The sequence below is a fragment of the Puma concolor genome, chromosome B2 (genome assembly GCF_028749965.1).
Source record: "Puma concolor isolate L17-30 chromosome B2, mPumCon1.1.hap2, whole genome shotgun sequence".
NCBI lineage: Eukaryota > Metazoa > Chordata > Mammalia > Carnivora > Felidae > Puma > Puma concolor.
Window position 1 is genome coordinate 40,197,480 of NC_141671.1, and position 22,353 is coordinate 40,219,832.

At 50.2% G+C, this 22,353-nt stretch overlaps 1 protein-coding gene across 2 annotated transcripts; it reads right to left on the minus strand.

The window, feature by feature from the left end:
• Positions 1–11,310: 11,310 nt before the first annotated feature.
• UNC5CL (unc-5 family C-terminal like) lies at positions 11,311–21,310 on the minus strand. Of its 2 annotated transcripts, none has more exons than XM_025925853.2 (9): positions 20,899–21,310; positions 16,815–17,260; positions 15,995–16,295; positions 15,006–15,268; positions 14,278–14,379; positions 13,957–14,024; positions 13,029–13,129; positions 12,766–12,879; positions 11,311–11,639 (listed from the first exon to the last, which is right to left on the minus strand). In XM_025925853.2, the coding sequence occupies exons 1-9, from the start codon at positions 20,934–20,936 to the stop codon at positions 11,435–11,437; spliced, it is 1,638 nt and encodes a 545-aa protein (XP_025781638.1). In that variant the 5' UTR covers positions 20,937–21,310; the 3' UTR covers positions 11,311–11,434. The 2 variants fall into 2 exon arrangements, with proteins under 2 accessions (XP_025781638.1, XP_086562902.1); XM_086706776.1 differs by lacking the exon at positions 20,899–21,310 and adding an exon at positions 20,489–20,878.
• Between the last annotated feature and the right edge of the window lie 1,043 nt (positions 21,311–22,353).

Here is a 22,353-nt window from a genome sequence, read left to right on the forward strand (position 1 = left end):
ACAGTCTGATAAGACAGACCAATAGAGACAGAGAAATAGATATCCATATGGGTACAGTTACCTCTCTCCAACCAAGTTCCTCTTAAATAAAATCCTGGTTTGCACATATGTACTTCCGTATATTATGGTTTCATCATACACGCGACATGAGTTGCATCCACTGAGTATAATTAAAAAATAAGGATGTGGGGGTAAGTAGTGGGGAGAGGTGGTAAGGCTGATATACAAAGCAGGGGAGAGTTTTTGCAAAGATCCTTGGAAAGGTTAGGGAAGCTGAGGAAGAGTTGGAAGGTGCCTCTGGGGAGCTCCCCTTCCATGGCATCTCTGAGGAGGGGCACAGTGAAACAGAGTCAGCGAGGCTGAAGGCAGAGACATCGATATGGAGCTATCATAGGCAAAGGTCCTAGGGAGGGGAGCTGAGAAGGGTAGCCTCCCTGTGCTGAGTATCTCACATGCAGGCTCCCCTACTTTTTTTTTCTTTCTTATTAATTATCCCAGAAGCTGACTCAACAATGCTGAGTTATAAAGTCAGAAGGCACCAACACCAGGGCACTGATCATAGCAGAACATAGTGCACGTACTCTGCTGGGAACGAGCTCCTCTAATCTTCGAGACAACCCAGGGAGCAGGTACTATTTTTATCAGCCCCATTCTACAGATGGGACAACTGGCTCAGAGAGATAAAGATATCATTCCTGCCTGGGGTCATGTAACTACCCAGTGAAGAAGCCAGGATTTGCAAACCAGGTCTGTCCCATGACAGGGCTCACACTCTTCCTCACTGCATGGTAGGTTTTAAACATTCTCATGCCTACTATGAAGTAAAAGATATTTAGACGAGGTGGTGGTGGGATAGGAATCTATACATGTGATAAAATATCACTGAATTATAGTTTGTTCAAAATGAAAAACTGAAAATGCATGCATGCATTCATACATACATACATACATACATATGTACATACATACATATGTATAGAAATATCCTCTTGTGGGGCGCCTAGGTTAAGTGACCGACTGTAGATTTCAGCTTGGGTCATGATCTCACAGTTCGTTAGTTTGAGCCCCACATGGGGCTCTGTGCTGACAGTGCGGAGCCTGCTTGGGATTCTCTCTCTCTGCCCCTCCCCCACTCATGCCCGCTCTTGCTCTCTCGCTCCCTCTCAAAACAAATAAATAAACTTTTAAAAAAAGAAATACCCTGTTGAAAATATAGGGCCAGGGTGGGTGTGAGGAGACTCTAGATAGTTCCAAGCCAGTAAAGAACAGCACAAGAACATTAATAGCACAGTAGTAGCCTTCCTCCCAAACCTAAGAAGGGTGAAATACCATAGCCGACCCTTTAACTTTGGGGTAATTTTGTTTTAAGGAAACCCAAGTTTTTCAGCCTCACCTGTCTATAGAGGGGCTTCCAACTACAAGTGTCATCCATATTTCACCAGTGTTTGCCCTCACTGGCTTTTACAGAACTTCTACCCAACCCCAAGTCCTACTGAGTGATTGCTGGGGACCTGTGGAGGCTTCCCGCACAAGCCTGCTTGTGTCGTCCACTGTGTCCTGCTCACTGCCTCCCGTCTGCCTCACAGGGGCCCCTCCACCAGGTGTGAAGTCTACAGGGCATGGACCCAAGAAGCCACCTCCTGATATCGGCAAACCCAACCAACTCCTCCAGACTGCCCTGGCCTGAAGGCTCTCAGCATTTCATGAAGTAGGAGGGCAGATGCCTCTCCCGGCCACACTTGGTCACCAGAACAGGTCAGCCCATGCCCAGCAGAGCCCTTCTCTCCACTGAGAGAGTCAGAGAAGAATACAGGGTTCTGAGACACAAATACAGTCCTAGTAGGAACTACCATTTACTGAGCATTTACCGTGTGCCAGGACCTGTGCCGAGCAGTTCCTGTGGGCAGACTCATTTAATTCTAACAGCTAGGTTGGCTGCTGTAACAAAGAGACCCGACAGTAACCCAGTGGCTTAAAGAAGTTCCAAGTCTCTTTCTTTCTCATATAACATCGGAGAGAGGCACTTTGGTCAGGAGGCAGCTCTGCTTCAGGCAGGGAGTCAGTGACCCGGGCTCCCTCCATTCCCTAAGACGTGGTCCTGATCCTTATGGGGGCAGCCGCTGCTGTGTCTGTTTGCAGCCAGGAAAAAGGAGGATGGGAACATGGAGGTGGCATGCTTATTGCCCTCAGGCCCTGGGCCTGGCAGCCCCCTACGTCGCTCCACCCACAATCTGCTGGTGGGAACTTCATCACCCGGCCTCAGCTAACTCCAGGGATCCTGGGAAACAAATGGGTGCCCAACACAACTCTTTTAGAGTGAAAAGAAGGAAATATGTTCTGGTGGACAGCTGTCAGCCTGCTCTACTCTCTCTCACACTTACGCCCAAAGATGCTCAGATGGATAAATGCTCACCCTTAGGTGATAGCTATCTGATCTGAAAAACTAATTTTAGCCATTAAGGTAGAGCTGAATCCCTTTCAGACAAAATGTGTGTTTCACATGTTTTATTAACAAGGATCTAATGGAGAGGCAAGACTTAACCCAGAGATATAGCTCTAACAAGGGTGGGGATTGGGACAGACCTTTTCAAGTGGCAGCACAGTGCATGTTTTAGAACAAAGAGACTTGGATGTGAGTCTGTCCAGGGCCTTCACTTAGGAAGAAGATCACTGAACCTCCCAGCCTTCAGTTCTCTGCAGAAGAGGATCCAAGAAGATAATGAATTATCTTGGCCAAGTGAGCTGAGAGGGGCTGTCATGCCTAGGATTATTTTAGTCTGAGGGGACCCGCACATCTTACCACCAAAGCTGCTTTTTGGGAAGGCCAGAGGTGTCCCTTCTCAAAGTCTGGGCTTGGGATGAACAGGTCTCCAAAGGTGAGCCTGAAAGAGCTCGGCAGTATCTCTCCCCTGTGTGTGCGTGTGTGGCTGCTTCAGCCAGTTGGGCGGCTAGTCATTTATTCACATGGATGGCTTGATTTTTGATTGAGTTAACAAGTACTCATTGGACACAATTTCCTGAAGGCCTGCAGTAAATTGGATGCTATATAGGTATATGGGAACCTTATAAATTTTTACAACCCCGCATTCTTCAAATATTGGGATAGTATAAGATAGCTGAGGAAGAAGGGGAGGGAAGAGCAAACACTAGAGATGGAAGGGCCATGGGGAGGCAGGCGGGAGGAGAGGGAAGGTTGGTCGGTTCTTCCTGTTTCCAAGCACCAATGAGTGTGTTTGCCAATGAGAATGAACCGGCCCATTGTGCAAACTACTAAGATACGAAATCTGGCCTCGTCTGAGTGCTTCTTAAGTGCCAGGCACTATGCTAAGTGTTTTCTCTACACTATTTCGTTTAATCCTAACAACGCTGAAGACTGGCACTATTATTGTGGCACTATTGCTAGCCCATTTTACGGGTGCAGAAACAGAGGCAGACAGATGTTAAGCAACCCACTCAAGGTCACACAGCTAGTAAATGGCAGGTTCAGGTTTGCAACCCAGGCCTGTCTGATTCCCGATACTGTACCCTAACCACTGTGGCTGACTTCCACTTGTTAGCTATAGGCCTCAGTCTTCTCATTTGTCAAATAGGACCACTACATCCAGCTCTGTTTGCCTTACGGTGTTGTTGTAAGGATCCACTGAAAAGGATTGCCAAAGAGTTCTGTAAATTTACAGAGCCTTATGAAAAAGGATTAACCAGCATTGCTCCAAGTTTTGCTGAGATTATTTTACTTTAGAGAACAAAACAGTCAGGAGTAGCAAGATTAAAATAAGCCTCCTGTACTCATAAACAATTTTGGAGGAAGGATGTTGTTGACTCGCCTGGCAGAGAACAGTTCCAAGACCTGAGAGCTCAGAGTTGTTTTTACCCTTGACCACCTCATCAGAACATCTAGGAATCAATGACACAACCATCATGTTATGACAACTCTCAACAAGACGTGTAAAGAGCCCCTTGTGGAAAGGAAGTGAGACCCTGACTAATAACCATCCCTGACTTGTAAGCCACATGAATGGGTTCACTGTGGAAGTGGATCCTCCACCTCCGGTCAAACCTTCAGATGACGCAGCCTCAAGAGAGACCCTGAGCCAAAAGCTGCTCCTGAATCCCTGACTGATAGAAACTGTGAGAGATAATAAATAATTATTGTGTTAAGCCACTAAGTTTGGGGGTAATTTCTTACACAGCAATGGATAACTGATAAATAGTCTATGCTATCTCATGGCTTAAGTATAAAGTTAAGGGATAGTAATCCAAATTCTTGATTCCAAGAAAGAAAAACCAATTCTGGAAAATGTTAGCCAAGAGGAAATTTTCTGGGAGGGTCTATTGGTAACCTGGGTTCGGAAAAAGGAAGAGCCAGGTAGCCACAGTTCCATGGCTCTGAAAAGCCATTAACCATCCCACACATCCTGTCTTAGTTCAGGCTGCTGACAGAATACCAGAATATAACAGAATACCACAGATTAGGGGGATTAAACAACACGTATTTGACTCTCACAGTTCCAGAAGCTGAAAGCCCAAGATCAAGGTGCTGACAATTCGGTGTCTGCTGAGAGTTCTCTTCCTGGTTTCAGATGGCCATCTTCTTGTGGTATCCTCACATGGTGGATAGCAGAGAGAGGGGAAGCAAGATCTCTTGTGTCTTTTAAGGGCACTAAATCCATTCATGAGATCTCCACCATCATAACCTAGTTACCCCCCAAATCCCACCTCCTAATACCATCACATTGGGAGTTCAGATTTCAACATATGAATTTCAGGGGGACACAAACACTCAGTTCATAGCACATCCTCAGTCTACTCTCTTGGGCTTCAATGTCTGGAGTGATAGTGGCATGGATCATGTCCCAGAGAATGGAACCATGTTCTGCTTTGATGACATCAAATAAGTTGAAAAGAGTTCATTAAAGGAAAGAAACAAAGGCTGAATTGCAGGGGGGGGGGTCACCTGATCTGTTCTCAAAGGGGACTATCCTTTTTTTTTTTTTTTTTGCTGTGATTGAATTTTTTTATTTTTTTAATATAATTTATTGTCAAGTTGGCAAACATACAGTGTATACAGTGTGCTCTTGGTTTTGGGGGTAGATTCCCGTGATTTATCACTTACATACAACACCCAGTACTCATCCCAACAAGTAGCCTACTCAATGCCCATCGCCCATTTTTCCCTCTCCCCCACCACCCCCCATCAACCCTCAGTTTGTTCTCTGTATTTAAGAGTCTCTTATGGTTTGCCTCCCTCCCTTTCTGTTTGTAACTACCTTTTTCCCCCTTCCCTTCTCCCATGGTCTTTGGGTAAGTTTCTCAAGTTCCACATATGAGTGAAAACATATGCTGTCTCTCTGACTGACTTATTTCACTTAGCATAATACCCTCCAGTTTCATCCATGTTGCTGCAAATGGCAGGATTTCATTCTTTCTCATTGCCAAGCAGTATTCCATTGTATATATAAACCACATCTTCTTTATCCATTCATCAGTTGATGGACCTTTAGGCTCTTTCCACAATTGGACTATTGTTGAAAGCACTGCTATAAAGTCTGGGGTACATGTGCTCCTATGAATCGGCACCCCGTATCCTTTGGATAAATTCCTAGTAGTGCTATTGCTGGGTCACAGGGTAGTTCTATTTTCAATTTTTTGAGGAAACTCCACACTGTTTTCCAGAGTGACTGCACCAGTTTGCCTTCTCAAGGGGGAATATACCTGACTCATATCTGAGAAGCTTAGCCCAGAAAGAAGGGGGTAATCATAGGCAGAAAGGACAGTACAGACACAAAAAAAAGATCTTCCAGAAATTGAAGCTTCTAAGAGCTCAGGTCATGTGGCTGAAAGTGGTCCACTTCTTCTACCTACCCACAGATGGCTCCTTCAGCCAGAGCTCAAAAATCCCAACTTTGGGGAAGCCTCATGGGTAGGTACATGATGGGCACAAGCAAAATGTAGATGATTTCCTGACAGCTTTCCAAAATAACCAATGCCACCACTGGGTCGGTCCCCTTCTCCGTCACACACTCTCCTCATGTTTTGTGGGATTCCCAGGGACAGAATGGCTGGCCCTTCCCTGGATCAGGTGTTAGGCCCTTCTCTATCTCCATTCTTACTTTCTATCCCACTAAGGAACTTTTCTACAATCCTATATTTACCCACTTAGCATTTCCCAAATATTTTTCTCAATTTTATGATTGCATCTTTCCTGGTTTGTTAGGAAAACAAATCTATTCCCACCTGGCCAATAGCTAATTTAAAGCATAATCCTGTCCTCAGGCTAATGTCTTTATGACACTATGACACTAACTGGCTAGTATTGATGTTAGCTTTTTTTGGGCCAAGAGCCATACATTTCTACCAACAAGAACTTAGCATAGGCTAGAATAAGGCCAGTATAAGGAAGATTAACTACAAATAGGCAAATAAATGAGGGACCACCATGATTCAAAGCACATAATAACTAGTCAAATACGTATTAAGTAGATGAATAAACATACCTGTGTAAGGCTCTAAAAAGGATGAATAAGGATGACAGTTCTCATAAAAAAGTATTACAAAGCTTTTGTATTTCAAAGACCAATAAATTTTTTTGTTTTGTTTTTTAAATAGGGAAAGGAAAAATCAACAAAGGATTGCTACCTTTTTATTTTTCCAAGTAAGGACATTTTCATAAAACTATCAGCTCTATTACTACTCTCTCATGAGATAATAGACTCTTTGACATCAGCAAAGAAGGAAGGGTGTAATCACCGAATGAAGGACAGTCTTTCCAGAGACAGGATCATCGGCACGTTAGATAGGGGTCTTAATTGTACATTATAGAGTCTCCCTCTAGCTAGTTTAAGCACAAAATGATGTATTACAGAGTCTAGATAGTCCACAGAATCATTGGAAGAGCTGAATGACTTCCAGTATTGATGCCCCACACCACACCAGAGAACCAGGCCACTGAGGAATCTACCAAATCTACCAGCAGCTGCCACAACAGGTGGGTCCTGGAGCCCCTCGGTGCCTCAGTATAACCACCATCCCCATGTTCTATTCAACTCCCAACATTATCCAATGGCAAATCAAAGCCCTGCATGAGTTCAGCTAATTGGCAAAACCTAAACGTACCACATCCCTGGATCTCCATCTGCCAAGGTGTCTGGGAAACATATGTTCAATTTTCAACCTCTGCAGTTACAGGACGGCATGTGGGGCTATAGAAGGTATGGAATAAATCAATTTGCCACTGTTGGTGAGCTTTGGTGGCATACTCATGAAACGCGTCAAGGTCTGATGCTAGACCACAGAATCAAATTTGGGCATGAAAGCCATCCTGAGGGATGTGTGCAGTCATGCTTTATTGAGAAGGCCCTTAAGGTCAACAGACTCACACTGGCACTGTGACTCTTCTCATAAAGAGAGTTTGCTGCCTGGAACCATAGCATTAACCACACCATAGTGGATATCTGTTGTATTCATGGCTGCCCATCGCCTTTCGGGTAGCTTTCTTCCACATTTGGGAATATCTGCTTGTAATGAATCCCATCTCTCCAATAGGAAAGTCAGAATTCAAATTTCCAGACTCCTTTGCAGCTAGGATTCAGCAAATGATCTGAGCTCTGCCAGTCTTGATGTCCCCACTTGAGATCTGATGTGGAAAAGGGTAGTGCAAAGAAGCGAGGAGCACGTGGAGCTTCCACATGTACTGACATGAACAGCAGCAGAAGCTCAGCCTTCAGGGGTGGTGGTAAGGTCTGACTCCCAGCTCAGAAGCGGCGGTGGTGCTGGTAGAAGTGGCTGCTACCTAGTGCTCAGTCGTAGCACCCACAGCAATGCCAGTCTCCCCCCGTGGGATGGTCCTACAGCACGGTTTAGGGGATCATTCCTAGAAACCTTACCTCAGTCCTATTTCTCGGCCCTCCAATGACTTTATCCTTCAGAATAAAATCCCTCGTCTATAATCCCCTGCCAGAGTGGATGTTGCTGTAAGCAACTGTGGAGCAACCTGTTGTGCTGGGTGAGCCACGAACACCCAACTCTGAATCCATGGCCTCTCTACCTTTCCTGCAGCAGACGGTGTCTACCTAGGCCTCGTCCCCCATCTTCTTCTTGAGTCACGTGCAGAGAGGGTGGGGGGAAAAGTGTCCTTTCTCTCTGACTCCCCCCATCCCAGGGGCTCCTACCGCCCAAGCATGCTCTTTTTCATCGAATTTTGATAACACTTTGTGCGGGCAGGTATTCAGTAAATGTTTGAGGAATGATTTAACGACCGGTTAAGCACACTATAAAGTTATGCCCAGGTGGTTCCACAATCCGGACCTGTGCTATTCATGACAGTATCCACTAGCTGCACATAGCTACTGAGCACTTGAAATGTGGCTAGTACAACTCAGGAACTGAACTTTTATTTTATTTTATTTCAGCTGACTTAAATTTTAAAATTTATATCCAATTCCATTTTTGGAAAACTTTTAGCTTGTTGAACGTGTTATGTAAAAGTACTTTTTCAGCACTAGATTTTATGAAGGCTAAATATAGATCAAATGTTTCCAGCAAAAATTTAGCACGTGTTCAATACACATCGAGATGCGCTGTGATTGTAAACTACCTACCAGATTCCAAATACTTTATGAAAAAAAGGATGCAAAATATGCCATTAATATTTTCATATTGATTACATGTGGAAATTATAATATTCTGGACATGTTAGTTTAAACAAAATATATTATTAACACTGATTTCACCTGTTTCCTTTTACATTTTTTCATGTGTGACTATTAGAAAACACAGAATTAAATATGTGGCTTTCTATTAGTTTTCTGTCAGACAGCACAAATCTGTACATTGGTGTCAGTGTCACTCAGCAGGCAGATGGGGTGTCGAGGACACAGTTTACCTCTGAGCACTGGGGCCTCTAACCCTGCAGACCTGGCCAATCCTTGCAGCTCATTCCCCTGCCAGCTGTAAACCCAAAAGAAGGAAGTTTAGGCACGGGCCCTACAACATGCGTGAGAGCAGAAGTCACAAGTTTGGTGTTTTAGGAACCAGGCAGGTGGCCTACTAGGAAAAGGGCCAGAGGTAAGGCCACAAGCAGTGACCAGTTGCGCTATTTATAGGCCATACACAAAGAAAAATTCCCCAAGTGGATATCCCTGGGTCACCAGTGAGCCATCCCTGCACAGGCCCTTGGAATCAAAAGGAGGCCCTGAGCCTCAAACATGGTCGCTTCATCCACGGGTGAAGAGTCTGAAGCCAGAGCGGAGAGAGCTGTGCTAAATGGCACTCAAGCATGGACTGAGCGCTAAGTCTCCTAACGCCCCCGGAACACGCCAGCTCTCAGCTTTGGGTGCTGGCAAAAACACACCAAGCAGGTCCGATTTAAGAAAGGAAGAATCCACCCTCCAGGGATAGGGCCGCCTGCCACCCACCTGTAGATTTCCAAGCTCCTTTTTCCAGGCACTGCAAGTACCAGCCCATTCTGAGGAATTAGAGCGGGGGCCAGAGGCATCCTGTCCCAGCACAGAAACCCCCGTGACTTTGATGCACCAGAAGACTTGAAACTCTTAAAATTATTTGTTCCAGGGTAGGGAGGAACACAAGATAAAGATGCCTTGGGCTGACGTGGAGAGTAAGGAAGAGACATGGGAGAAAAGGAGGAAGCCCTACCCGGATTCCAGGACAGACAGTTGCTTCTGAGCCAAGAAGTGGGGAAGGCCGAGGCACCAACCAAAAGGGTGGAACACCAAGCAAGAGGGAAGAGGTGAAGGGGCCCCACCCTGCAGGTTCACTTCTAACAGAAAGGGAAGAGACCCTCCCTGATTGACCATGCTGAACCTAGACGATGTGCCTACCAGAAGCACAATCTACCAAATGCTTGCCTCTAAGCAGCCCCGACTGCTATAATCTGACAAATAAAACCATTCATACCCACATCCAAATTTATCAATCTGAGCAAAATACAGTTAGCAACAAAGAAACGAAATTTTCGTATTTTATTATTATACAATATTGTTTATCATAGAAAAAGCTTTAATATCTTTTCATTAAATACAAAAGCAAATTGCTAGTAGAGAGATTGCTTGCCTGCCCTAAAAAAAAAAATTTAACAATACCTGTTTGCAAACAAAAACATTGCTAGAATGGAGTCAAATCCTTTGTTCTCTTTTCAGGACCCAGCCCACTGATCTCTTTTCTGTACAGTGTCTAACACATCGTAGGCACAGAATAAATATTTGTTGACTGAATGGCGTGTTCTTTAATCCCTATTGTTTATTTCCTGACCCTAAATTGGATCTTGATTCACAGGGTAAAATCCACACCCCACCCCCATTCCTAGGGTAGCCCAGTGTCCTTTCATTGCCTTTGATACATGACATTGGCCCAGAGACAATTGATACAGAGACATTGGCCCTGAGAGGAATGACTGAGGGTTTCGGAGGGTGAAGGAAACCCTCAAAGGCAGGCCCAGTGACTCGGTAGAGGCAAAGAGATGCTGAGACAGAGACTAACACACAGATTCAGGGATGCAGAGACTGCAGAAAATGGTGACAGCAAAATGGAACCAGAGACACTGAAAACTCACACAGTTCCAGATAAAGAGGTAAAAAGGTTGGGCACGAATGTTAATCTTGTAGTTTCTTGTCAGCATTGATGTTTTATGACAGAGATAATGGCAGAAAGAAAGGAAGACAAGGCAAGGATGGGAAGAGAGAGACACAAAGGAAGACAAAGGAGACAGGTGGACAGCCGGGCATGACTGACCTTGAACCCTCCCCGCACACCCATGCTCACTCTTGGCTCCTACTGTAAATCCAGCCACCATCACCCTCTATCCCCACTCAAAGACTGCTGAACCACTCTATGCTCATCCCAACCCTTTCTCCAGCATCCTCCATGAAGCCTTCTCCTGCTCCAGCCCACGCCCCGCTGCCTCCCGTCTCAGCTCCTAAAGCACGCCCACATCCCCTAACCCCAGGGCACTGCTGTTTTGGAAATAGCCTCTCATCCATGAGGGCATCTTGACTCCCACAAGAGAACTGCGGGTTTGTCAAGCTCCAAGCCCCATTTCCTCCATGCCAGGATTCCCCGTGATACCCAGTCCGATGCGGAGTATCACTAAGTGCGCAGCGAATCCTTGTGAACTGGCCAGTCCCCAAGGGGTGCCGACAGGGCAGCCTAACAGTCCACTGGGTCTATGCAACAGCTTCCTGGAGGCTGGCCATGCCAGGGCCATCTCCTGGGCTCCTGCGCCCCCTGCCGACCAGGATGGGACCCGTTCGCAGCACGAAGCTGGTCTCTAGGATCGCGCCCCTGGTCTCACCACCGTCTGAGGGTTCTGATGAGGTCGGTGGGCGCGGCCAGAAGCAGCTGCCGCGCTCTCCCTCGGTGTCGGGGCCCCCAGGTGCCCAGAGTGCTGCGAGGAGGTCCCCACCGTGCCCCCTGGGAGCGCTCAGAGCTTCTCGTCCAGTTCCAAGCCCTGGTTCTCCTGGGCGCCCCCGCCGCCGTGCGTCCCGCTCAGGTAGTTCTGGATGGCCGAGGCGCAGTCCAGCCGCTCCATGACGGTCATGAGGTAGTGCAGCTCCTGCAGGCTGCCGTTCTGCTCCTCAAACAGCTCCAGGATGGCTGCGGCTGGGCTGCGCTGGCAGGACAGGAACCTGGCGGGATGGGGGATGGGCGATGCACTGGAGCCAGATCCACCCCTCCCCCCCCCCCCCACCCCGCCCTCCAGCTCTGGCCCTCATCCTGCTCTTGCCTGCCTTCCAGGGCACCTGGGTGGTGGGAGGGCCCCGGACCTTGAGATCTGAGCTTGTCCTGGCTCAAAGGCTACTTCTCTCTAGGCCCCAGTCTCCTCCTCCTTCACCGAGGGCTCGGAGGAGAGAATTGCCTCCAGCTCACATGGTCTGTCATTGCCTTCTCCTTTTCCCCTCCCCCTCCCTCTCTCCCAGGCCACCACATCCTGCCCACCACTCGGGAAACAGCTGCTGGAAACCAGGCTTCACCATGACCCTCCCCTGCTCAAAAACCTTTCGGGGTCTCTTTCCAGTACCCCCCAAACCCATACTCCAGACCCCCGGGCTCATCCATAGCTTGGCGTTGCCCTTTTCTTCTGACCTTTTCTCCCAGCCCCCATCCTTCTGTGGGCCCATCCCCTTCCCACCTTGCACACAGCACACTCACAAACAGTTGTGCTCTTCCCTCCACACAGATGGGTACTTGATAAACATGTAATAGGTAGGTGATTTTTAAACCCACTTTGCTTTCAGCTGGGTCCAGTCCTAGTCCCATCTCCTGGGTGAAGTCCTTCCTGACCACCACACTCACAGTCTGGGTTCTGGAGCTTAGCTCAGAATTGTTCTCCTACTGATTGCTGTTGACAGAGACCACGGTTGCATTGCCCCCTGCCCCCATTACTACTAACATGTATTGAATTAACAGGTGCCAGGCACTCAGCTACATGCTTTATACACATTACCTTACGGTGTGCATTCTACCCCTCAGGGCACAGCATGTCCAGCACTCAGTATGTACCCAATGACTTATGCGTTAATTGATTCATTTTTAAATATTTATTGGGCACCTACTTATGGGCCAAGGCATCATTCTAGGTACTGAGGATACAGTAATAAATAGAGCTGCTCTATCATGGGGAACGGGGTGGGGAGTAGCCATTCTCGGACTTTTAAGTTGCTTCCTTATCTGTGCTGCAGTCCTCAAGGTGTCCTGACAGCCCCCGACCCCAGTTCACCCTCCTCTCCCATGCGCAGACCCCACTCTTCTTACCGGATTTTCATGCCGCAGAGCCCCAAGTGGGAGGCCAGTCGACGCCAGTCATTGCCCGTGATGCTGTTTGGCTCCAACAACATTTGCAGCTGCTCAAAGAGCTCTGGAGGCAGCCTGGGGCAGAGGGGGTCCTCAGAGAGGGGGACCAGAGAAACCCAGTCCGTTCCACACACACACCCTGAATTGTGTATGCGCCCTCTGTGGGCACTGGGGCAGGAATCTCAAAAGTCCCCCAGCCAGCAGCCCAGGCCACCCCACCTCACCTGTTGCATGGGGGTGGCTGAGAGGCAGGGGGTGGCACCGCCCAGGATTCTTCCTCTGATGCCTGGAATCTGAGGATTTCCATGTACTTGGTCTCCATGCCCTGAGCCAACAGAGGGTCAGGGAACCCGTTTAGGCATCATGAGACATCCCCTGAATGAAACTAGGGAACCTGCCTCCATTCCCCATGTCCAGAGCTACTTTACCAGGAGACATCAGGACCCCCTACCCTCTGCTTCCCTGGCCCCAGAACTTTCACCTTTAAGTTTCCCTACTGAGTTCTTTGGGAGCTGAGACATGAAGACCAAACATGGTGCATCCTGACATACCAGGAGAAGTCTGGGTGAGGTCATAGGGCATGTCCCCTATTCCAAAAATAGGGACCCTAAACTCAGGCACATGTGTCTCCTTCCCCCCCAGCCCTTGGTTCCTCCTTGCAGGGGACAACCTGAGAGCTATCTGCTTACTCTCCACCAAGATACCACCATGGTTCCCCAAAGATTCTCAACCCTGACTTCTTCAAACCTTCCCCCTTCGGAAGGTTTTAACTCCCATCCCACCTACTCGAGATCCTCTCCCTGGTCGCTCTTCTCACTGAAGATACACAACATCATCTCTCAGATGCATATACTCAGCCTAGAAAGAAACCACTTCTCCTGGATGCCCAAGTCCCTCTGGGCCAAGAGAAGAGGTTCATCCAGGGTTTGGTTCTTTTACCCTCCTACTGGATTCATACATGGATAGACAAGAGAGAGTCAGGGAATAGAGGGTAGCTTGGAGGCCAGGTGGTCTAAGCCCCTGGAAGAATGCCAACCACCTGCTGAATTATGTGATTGGGGCCATACTTACTGGGCACCAGACCCCTCGCCCACTTTGCCCAGGACTCCTCCAGGCCCTGCCCTTCCCCTCTGCCCCTCAGCTCCAACTCACGTCCTGGAAGGTATGCATGGTGACAATGATCTCATTGGTAAGCGCTGAGCAGTCCTCATTCTCATTGGCTACAAAGAGGAGAGGACATGGCAGGCATGAGAGGGAAAGGCCCAGTGCAAGACAGCAGGGGAAGTGAAAGGGACTCCACAGTAAGGCTTTGGAAATCTGAAGACATTGGGCAGGACCTTCCATCTTTCTCTCCTCAAAGATCAGTTGTGGCTCCTCGCCTTTTAGAGAAGGTCTGCACGGAGGCCTGACCAAATGGGGAGCCACAGAGGGGCGAGGGGAAGGGGCGGGGAGGGGACAGGGCCCCTGAACTACCTGCTTTCCTCCGGAAGCAGAAGGAACGGAAGGGGCACTTTCCATGCCAGATGTGGAGATGGGGAACCAGCTGGCAACTGCTCTCATCCACGTTCTCCCAACCTGGGGAGGAGGCAGAGCGGAGGGCCTCAGAAAGTGGAGTCTTCCACAAGTGTTTGGAGGAGTCCTATTCTGTGCAGGGTACTGTGGGGAAGGATGAGTAGGGAGCGAAAGCAGGAGGGGGTCTCAAGTGGATGGGAGTCCTCAGAGCCTGGCCAGGACCCTGCGAGCAGCCTTCCCTAGCACCACACACCTCCCACACGCACACAGCGCACAGGCCTCCCGCCTCCCACCGAGCAGCCACGCATCTGTCCACAAACCACACAGACATCCCAGGCCCCGTGAGCAAGTGCACCAGCAGGTGCCACAGAGGAAGGAGGGCAGAGAAGACTAGGACTCCTCCTTAGATACCGGGCCCCCAGCCAGGTGGGATAATAAAGGCCTCCCCTCCCCTTCCCCCACCCCTGGATCATCCTATCCTCCCATGGAGGGGCCAGGGCTGAATGGGCCACAGAGGGTGGGAGTGGGCAAAGCCTGGGGCTCCTGGAGGCAGCCACAGAAACCAGGGGTCCCCTGGAAGCTGTTGCCTGCCCAGGAGTCTCCGAAAGAACCTTGAGGGTCCCAGATTTCTACCCAGGGGGAGGTCCAGACCCCTCCCTCTAGTGCCCCCCCGAAGCCCCCTCCCTCACCCTCAGAGATGTACTTGAGCTTCAGGCACTGGTCCCCTCGGGCCCCCGTGAAGTCGAAGAGCTGGCAGGGCCCGCGCAGGCGCCCACCGTGGGGCTGCTCGTTGGCCATGGCCCACTGCAGGGCGCAGGGCGTGTTGTTGAGAAAGTAGATGCGCAGCTGCAGGTGGGACTGTCCTGGCACCAACGGCGAGCAGAACACAGCCAGCTGCAGCCATTTGCGGGCTTCCCGGCCCGCAGGCGCCTCCAGCACACAGGTGTAGAGGCTGCAGAGAAAGACGGTGACAGGAGAGGCTGGGACCCCGGTGCACCTGCCGCCAGGCTCCTCCTGCGCGAGGATCCAAGGAGAGCGGCGTGGGGCATGGACAGGGAGGAAGTGGCAAGGAGTCAGGCAGGTGGGGGGATTAAAAGTGAGTCAGGTCACTTTTAATGGGGAGCATCACCGAATGGGGAGAAGAGCCATCAAGCGTCCTCCAGCACGAGAGAGAGGAGAGGTGGGCTCCAGGGCCACTATGCTTCCCAGGGGACCCACACACACAGCTGGCCCTGCTCTGTGCAGGGGTGGGAAGGAGCGGCAGGAGGGCCGGTGGTTCTAGAAAGACAGAGCTGAGGACAGACATGCGATGGGAGGGGGTCTTCGAAAACTGGAGAGGACAGGCGGCCCTGGACAGTTCAGGGACAGTCTTGAACAGGGGCACAGGGTAGAAACAGTTTTAGAGAGACAAAGGTGGGGATGGGTCAGGCCCCTTCCAGACGGAGGGCTGGAGTTGTGGTTGCAGGCAGGCAGAGAAACTACAGCAGGTTGCTAATCCTGGACAGGGTTTGAGTGAGAGAAGCTGCCCTACCCACTAGGACAGAGGGACCAGGAAGGGACACCGGGTGATAAGGGATTTGTGGGGCATCTGGAACAGATCAAGGGGCAATTCCATACAGAGAGATGGGGGTGAGGCAGACAGAGAACACAGGCAGGAAGAATGGGCCGACAGGCCTACCTGAAGTGAGAGAGGCGGATGCGACACTCGTCCCTGGACGTGTGGGCCCCTGGCTGCCCTAGGGGCCTCCAGACCTTGGCATCGAGCAGGGTCGTGTTGCTGCTGTAAGTGCGTGCATGGCGGGGCTGCTGGGCACAGTGCTTGAACGTGAGGGTGCAAGGCTGCAGGAAGGAGGCCCCGTGGGGGCCACATGCTACCACAGGGCTCACCAGCCCCTGGGCTCGGGACAACGACGGGGCATCCAACAAGTCCCACACCAGGATCAGCGATACCCGCTCCTGGCGGCCCACAGCCACAGCACCTGGGGAGAATAAGCGTTGAGACAGGCCTGGCAGGCAGGCACCCCGCCACCCCAGAATGGGCCAGGCCACAGCGGGAGGGGAGGTGGGACAGGAGCCAAAGAGAGAGGGTGCCTCGCAGGGCACTGGGCGAGGCAGTGTGGAAGGAGAGAAAGACTGTGAGCCGGCTTGCGGTGTAAGCCTCAGCAAGCCACCCTCCTTCCTTCCAGGGATGCCGCCAGCCCAGTGGGGGCCTGTGGGAGTTTGCAAATTTGCAAAAGGTGCTCTTGCTCCAGACACTCTCCTTGATGGAGAATTGTCATAACACACCGTTCGTTACTACCAGGCACTCTACTTCCACCTGTCAGGAAGCTGTCATAAAAATATGTAATCTATCCATCTTTGGAGTCAATAAAGCCATACTAAAAATATAAACAATTTTCAAAATTATGGCGATGTCTACGTATGCTCCCTTAGGCGCGATGCCCTTGTACAATGCGCAACAAACAACTATATGCTGAGAAGGGAGAGGGTGCTGTTACCTGGCGGGATGAGCAGAGAGATGCCCATATCCCGGAGCATCAGGCAGCCACCGCGGTGATCCACCTCTCGAGCCGAAAACACCAACAGCTTGTGCATCAGCTGACGGATGACGGTCTGGCCTTGAGTGGGTGTATGCAGTTCCTGGTAGAAGGCAGCCATTTCCGGCAGTGTGGCTGGCGGGCACTGCCTTGGGGACTCATTTTCTGGTAGAGGAGTGGGATGGGACACTGGATCCTCTTGGTTATCCAGCTTCCAAAAGGCCCCCAGCAGCCAGCGAGGACAGTGCCATCGGAGGCACTGGACCAGAAGGAGGGCACTCGCCACCGGGACCCCCACCAGCAGTAGGAACTGGGCAGGTTGGAAGGAGCACTCATGGGAGCACATCCACCTGGTCATTTGATGCTGCCAGCCCCCGTGCACCCCTGTGCCAGCCAAAGCCAAGAACCTGGAGGACAAAAGAGGTCAGTGCCAGGTAAACCTTTGTAACATCATGGAGGCCAAGACTTGGCCCCCAAGTGGCTGCGATGAGGGAGCAAATTGTCTTCATTGTAGTGACTCCTCCATCAAATCCTTTAACGGGACCTCACCTATCTGCATCTTACTCAAGAACCTACCGTCGCTCCCCATGGCCTATTATGTCAAATTAGACTCCTCTGAGGCAGAAAGAGCTTGGGTTTGGAGTTACATGATGTAAATTCAAATGCCGCCTTGGTCACTGGCTGAGAGAGTTTGCCGTATTGCTTAATGTGCCGTAGTTTCTGCATATGTCAGAATATCCATCTTGATCTTCACAGAAAAATCTTTAAGGGGGAAAGCAAGTTACGGAAAAGTAGACATCCTCCGATCTCGTTAATGTCGGTAACAGAACTATATACAAGTATAGATACATATTTATGGGTGTATACATGTCAATTACGGAGAAAGGTCTGGGGCAGTGCTATGCAGTAAAAACGATGTAAGCCACAAATGTAATTTTAAACTTTCTAGGGACATTAAAAAGGCCAAAAAGAAAAAACCAGGAGGAATTAATTTTAATAATAGATTTTATGTAACCCAATATATTCAAAACATCATCATTTTGAGAGGAAATCAATACAAAATTATTGCATTAGTTTTCATTCTGTTTTCATACTAGGTCTCTGAAATCCCTGTGTATTTTACACTTCCAGCACATCGCAGTTGGGACGTACTCTAGTTCATGTGCTCAGCAGCCACACATGCTGGTGACTCCTGTCTAGGGCAACGCAGGGCTGAGAGGATACACCCCCAAACTATTCCCACCCATCACTACTGAAAGAGACAGGAAATTGAGAGGGTGGAAGGTGGAAAGTAGGACAGTCCATTTTCTCGAACTCTTTTCTTCTGTATTTGAATTTTCCACCCCAAGCCTTTTATATTAACTTTGTCATTCTTTTTAAGAGCTATCCAAAGCAAAAAAATAATTACCTCTGAGAGCAGAGCGGTTGTGAGGATAGCACGAGATCACGTGAAAAGCATTTGTAGATGACAAAGCACTGGCCCAAATAGTTTTCTTTCTTCATGCCTCCACCCTCCACCCCACCCCCCCCCACACCTGCTACCAGAAAGGTCTGAAGGCGGTCACAGGGATATGTGAAATATGTTAGGGGTAACAAAGTCAAAAGTGGAAGCAAAAAGAGAAAGAAAAACACAAGTGGGAGCCTCCAGTGAGACTGGACTGAGGCCAGGCCAAAGCACACACTGCCTGCTCACCTGGTTACCAGCGGGGGGCCTCAGACTGGAACCTGGCCCTTCCAGCAGCCTCCCCCATAAGGATGCCACACCTTCCTTCGGGGGGTCCTCCAGGGTCTACCACCTCTCGCTCATACTTTCCCGCTTCCTCCCTTGATTTCCAGCACCCTGCACTCCTGCCAGGCTGTGCGCCTCCCACCTGTCTAGTTCCAACCTCTTGGCCCTTGCTCCCTCCCGCTCTTCTCCCCACCTGCCTCTTCCACCCACCTGGACCCCCCTCCTGCTCCACAGCACCTCCCCCCCCGGCTCACCCACCCTTGACAGTCTCACCCCTCGGAATTTTCTCCCTGCTGTCATCCCACCTTATTGAGCAACCCTTGACTACATGCTGTCACGCGTGGTTTTCCCACCCCCTCCGGGCTGGTGCTCAGAACACGTGGAGCACACACTGCGGGAAGTTCAGTCGTGACAAAGATGACGTCTTACGCGGAGCTTCTGAGGGAATGTGACTCATTCACTCTGCCGCTGAGTTCTGTAAGATATATGGCCTCTTTCAAAGTCCTCGGGATCCCCGGGGTTGATTCACTAGGGTCTGCGCTAGAAAGGCTTCTGGCATCCATTCATCTCCAGCCCCTTCACTCACACCCAGACCCGGCGCTCAGGCCTTGCCCCAAGACACCACCAGCTCCTCCCTTGCCCTCCTTCTTCCTTCCTTCCTCAGGGCCCACGAAACCCAAGCCCCTTTCCTTAGGTTCTCCCAGACAGGGGAAGAAATTCATCTGTATCCTCAGGCTTAGGACTGGGGTGGGATCTATTCCCCGCCGCCCCACACCCGTGTCCTCATTGAAAACGTAGCCAGGGAGGAAGGTGTGACGTTGTTCCTTTTGCCTTAAAACTCAACCTTGCAGAAAAAGTGCCCCAGCCAAGCCTCTTGCAGGGCACACAAGTCAAGTGGACGAGCTGGCAGGACCCCCCCATCTGGTGGGAAAGGGGGGTTGGAGCAGTCAGCCTCCCTTTATGGTGCATCCGTTCCTTTTGGTTCTTTGACATTAAAGATAATTGGAATTATAACTGCGCTAGTAACAGCTAACTTTTATGGAGCTTTGCTCTACGCCACCGTGTTAGAGCGCTCTGTGGGGCCTAACTCATTTGATCCTCACAGTGGTCTGTGAGCTAGGTGTTATTTTTATCTCCATGTCATAGATAAGGAAGCCAAGTTTTCTCCCCACGGTGAGGATGTATGAGGGGTTATTAAGCTACAAGTGAAGGCAGAGGGAAGGATGAACAGGGATGACAGCGGTGTTCCAGAAACACTACCTCTCTCTCCAGGCCCCTTCTTTTTCCCCCAGGGTCTCTTTTCCTTTGCACTTCGAGATGACAGGAAGTTGCAAGAGCAAGAAACACAAATAAAGTAAAAATAAATAAAAACACCGAACGGTATAACCTCGGCTCCATAGGGAGTGATACCCCTACTGCCCACAAAGGCACCCGTGGCAGGTGATGGGCTAGCTAGCATGAAAGAAAAGAGGGACTCTGCTTTGTTTCTGTAGCAACAACCTTCCTGGAGCCTCCAAGGACCAGAGTCCAAACCCCCTCCACCCCATTGGGTGACGCAGCAGAATCTCCTTGTCCAGCCTGCCAACCTGGAAGAGTTGGCATATTCCTCCCTAAAGCCTAGAGGGGCCTCTCATGGGAAGCCCACTCATTAACTCTCCCCCAGCTCAGCCACCTTTCCCCCAGGCTCATAGCTCTCCAAGCTGCTAGGCCCTCACTCCATCGGCCCCCTAACCCCAAGAGGAGGTAGGCCTGAATCTGCAGCAGGGTAACCAGCTAGATGTAGCCCGGACCTTCCCGACCCCCTGACTCCTTAGTACCCGTGTCTCCAGTTTGTCTTGCTCCTGCCCCCAGCTCATCCCAGGTAGCAGGTCCCCAAGATAAGGGTCCTTTAGAATGCTGCCCTCACCTGTCTCTAGGGAGTTGCCTCCTCCAGCACGAAGATCTGGGCTCCTGCTGCAAAGCTTTTCTCACGTCCTTCGAGGAAATTCTCAACCCTTCTCCCACATCACTGGCTTTTACCATGCCCACTGAAGCCCTGATAGATCTCGTTACTGAAGCATGTAAAAAGTACCAGGATGGATGAGTCCAAACCTGTCATGGGCAACATTCTTTCAGCGTAGTATACATTTCCATAGTGAATACAACTACCTCTCGGGTCCTCACGCCCACTGGACATTTGCCCTCTCCCCTCTCCTCCTCCAGTGGAGGCTCTCCACACTGGCAGGGCTGGCTCAGATGGCCTGGCTCCTCCCCTGTACCCCAGATGGCTCCATTGCAATGCCCACCCCATGTCTATCTGCCCCAGGGGGTGCTCACCTTACTGTGTGGGTGCTCCCAGAGGCCCCCCTGCTCATCCAGGAATAGCAGTTCCTTGTCTGGAAACAGAGCAGTCAGTCAGACTCTGTCACCGGGCCAGCAGACAAGTGGAGGTGGGCGGGGAATCCGGGCAGGAGTGGCCCGGAGCTTCCCGGCAAAGTCCTCCCTCCCAGTGACCTAAAGAGGGGTGGGGGAATCTGTCCCTGTCTATTGACAAAGTCCAGCCAAGGCAGGGGAGTGGAGTAGCTGAGGATCCCAGAAGTCAGAGGTCTTAATAGTCTGGGTCTGGGAGGGAGGAGACAGAGAAAGAGAAAACCTGGGGACAGGTGAACCCCTCCCTACAATGCCCTCTGCTGGTGAGTGGCTGCCCCAGCCAGAGGCTATTGAACTGACAGCCAGCAGAAGGTAAGAGGAGGGACCCCTAACAGGAGCTTCTCAAACTGTAGTGTGCACACAAACCACATGAGGCATTGGGTTAAAACGTGGGTCCCGATCCCATAGGTCTGAGCCAGAGCCCGAGATTCTGCATCTCTAAAAAGCTCCCAGGTGATGCCAATGCCGCTGGTCCAGGAGCTTAGACCTTGTCTAGTTCCACCCTTTCCTGCACAGAGATGACAGAGGAGGCACTGAGAGGGTTAACGACTCACAGGTGCTGGCAGCACTGGGTGTTCCCCTATCTGCTCCCTGCCCACACTCAGAGTTGGCAGGGACACTGCACTTGGGGGAGAGCTGTCTTTGGGCTATTTGCCAACCTGAGTCCTTTCATAGAAATTCTGCCTGGGAAAGATAGTGCCACTGGAATGAAGGATCCCTGTGAAGATGGATAGATTTTTGTTATTGTTGTTGTTGTTGTTGTTGTTTTCAGCTGTTTGCTCTAGTACTCTTAGCTCCTGGTACAGCCTGGTCCATAGCAGGTATTTAAGAAAGACTTGTTGAGGGGCTCCTGGGTGGCTCAGTTAAGCCTCTGGCTCTTGACTTCAGCTCAGCTCATGATCTCATGGTTCATGAGTTCGAGCCCTGTATCGGGCTTTGCGCTGGTAAGTGCGGCCCCTGCTTGGGATTCTCTCTCTGCTCCTCTCCTGCTCGTGTGCTCTGTCTCTCTCTCAATCTCTCTCAAAATAAATAAATGAACTTAAAGAAAGAAAGAAAGAAAGAAAGAAAGAAAGAAAGAAAGAAAACAAGGGCAGACTTGTGGAATGAATGTGTAGACCAGCTCAAAGAGAATGTGTTTTGGGGCCAGTCTACTGACACTGAACACAGGTGACTCACTTGTCCACTGTATAATCTTAGGCAAGTTACCCAACCCCTCTGAGCCTCCTTTCCCTTGTTTGTCAAATGCAGGCAATAATATCTACCTCGTGAGGAATAAACATGGTCATTATTGAGCTAATAACTGTAAAATGCTCGCCCCAAAATGGGTGCTCCATGAGCGGCAACTCTTGTCACCGAGGGCTG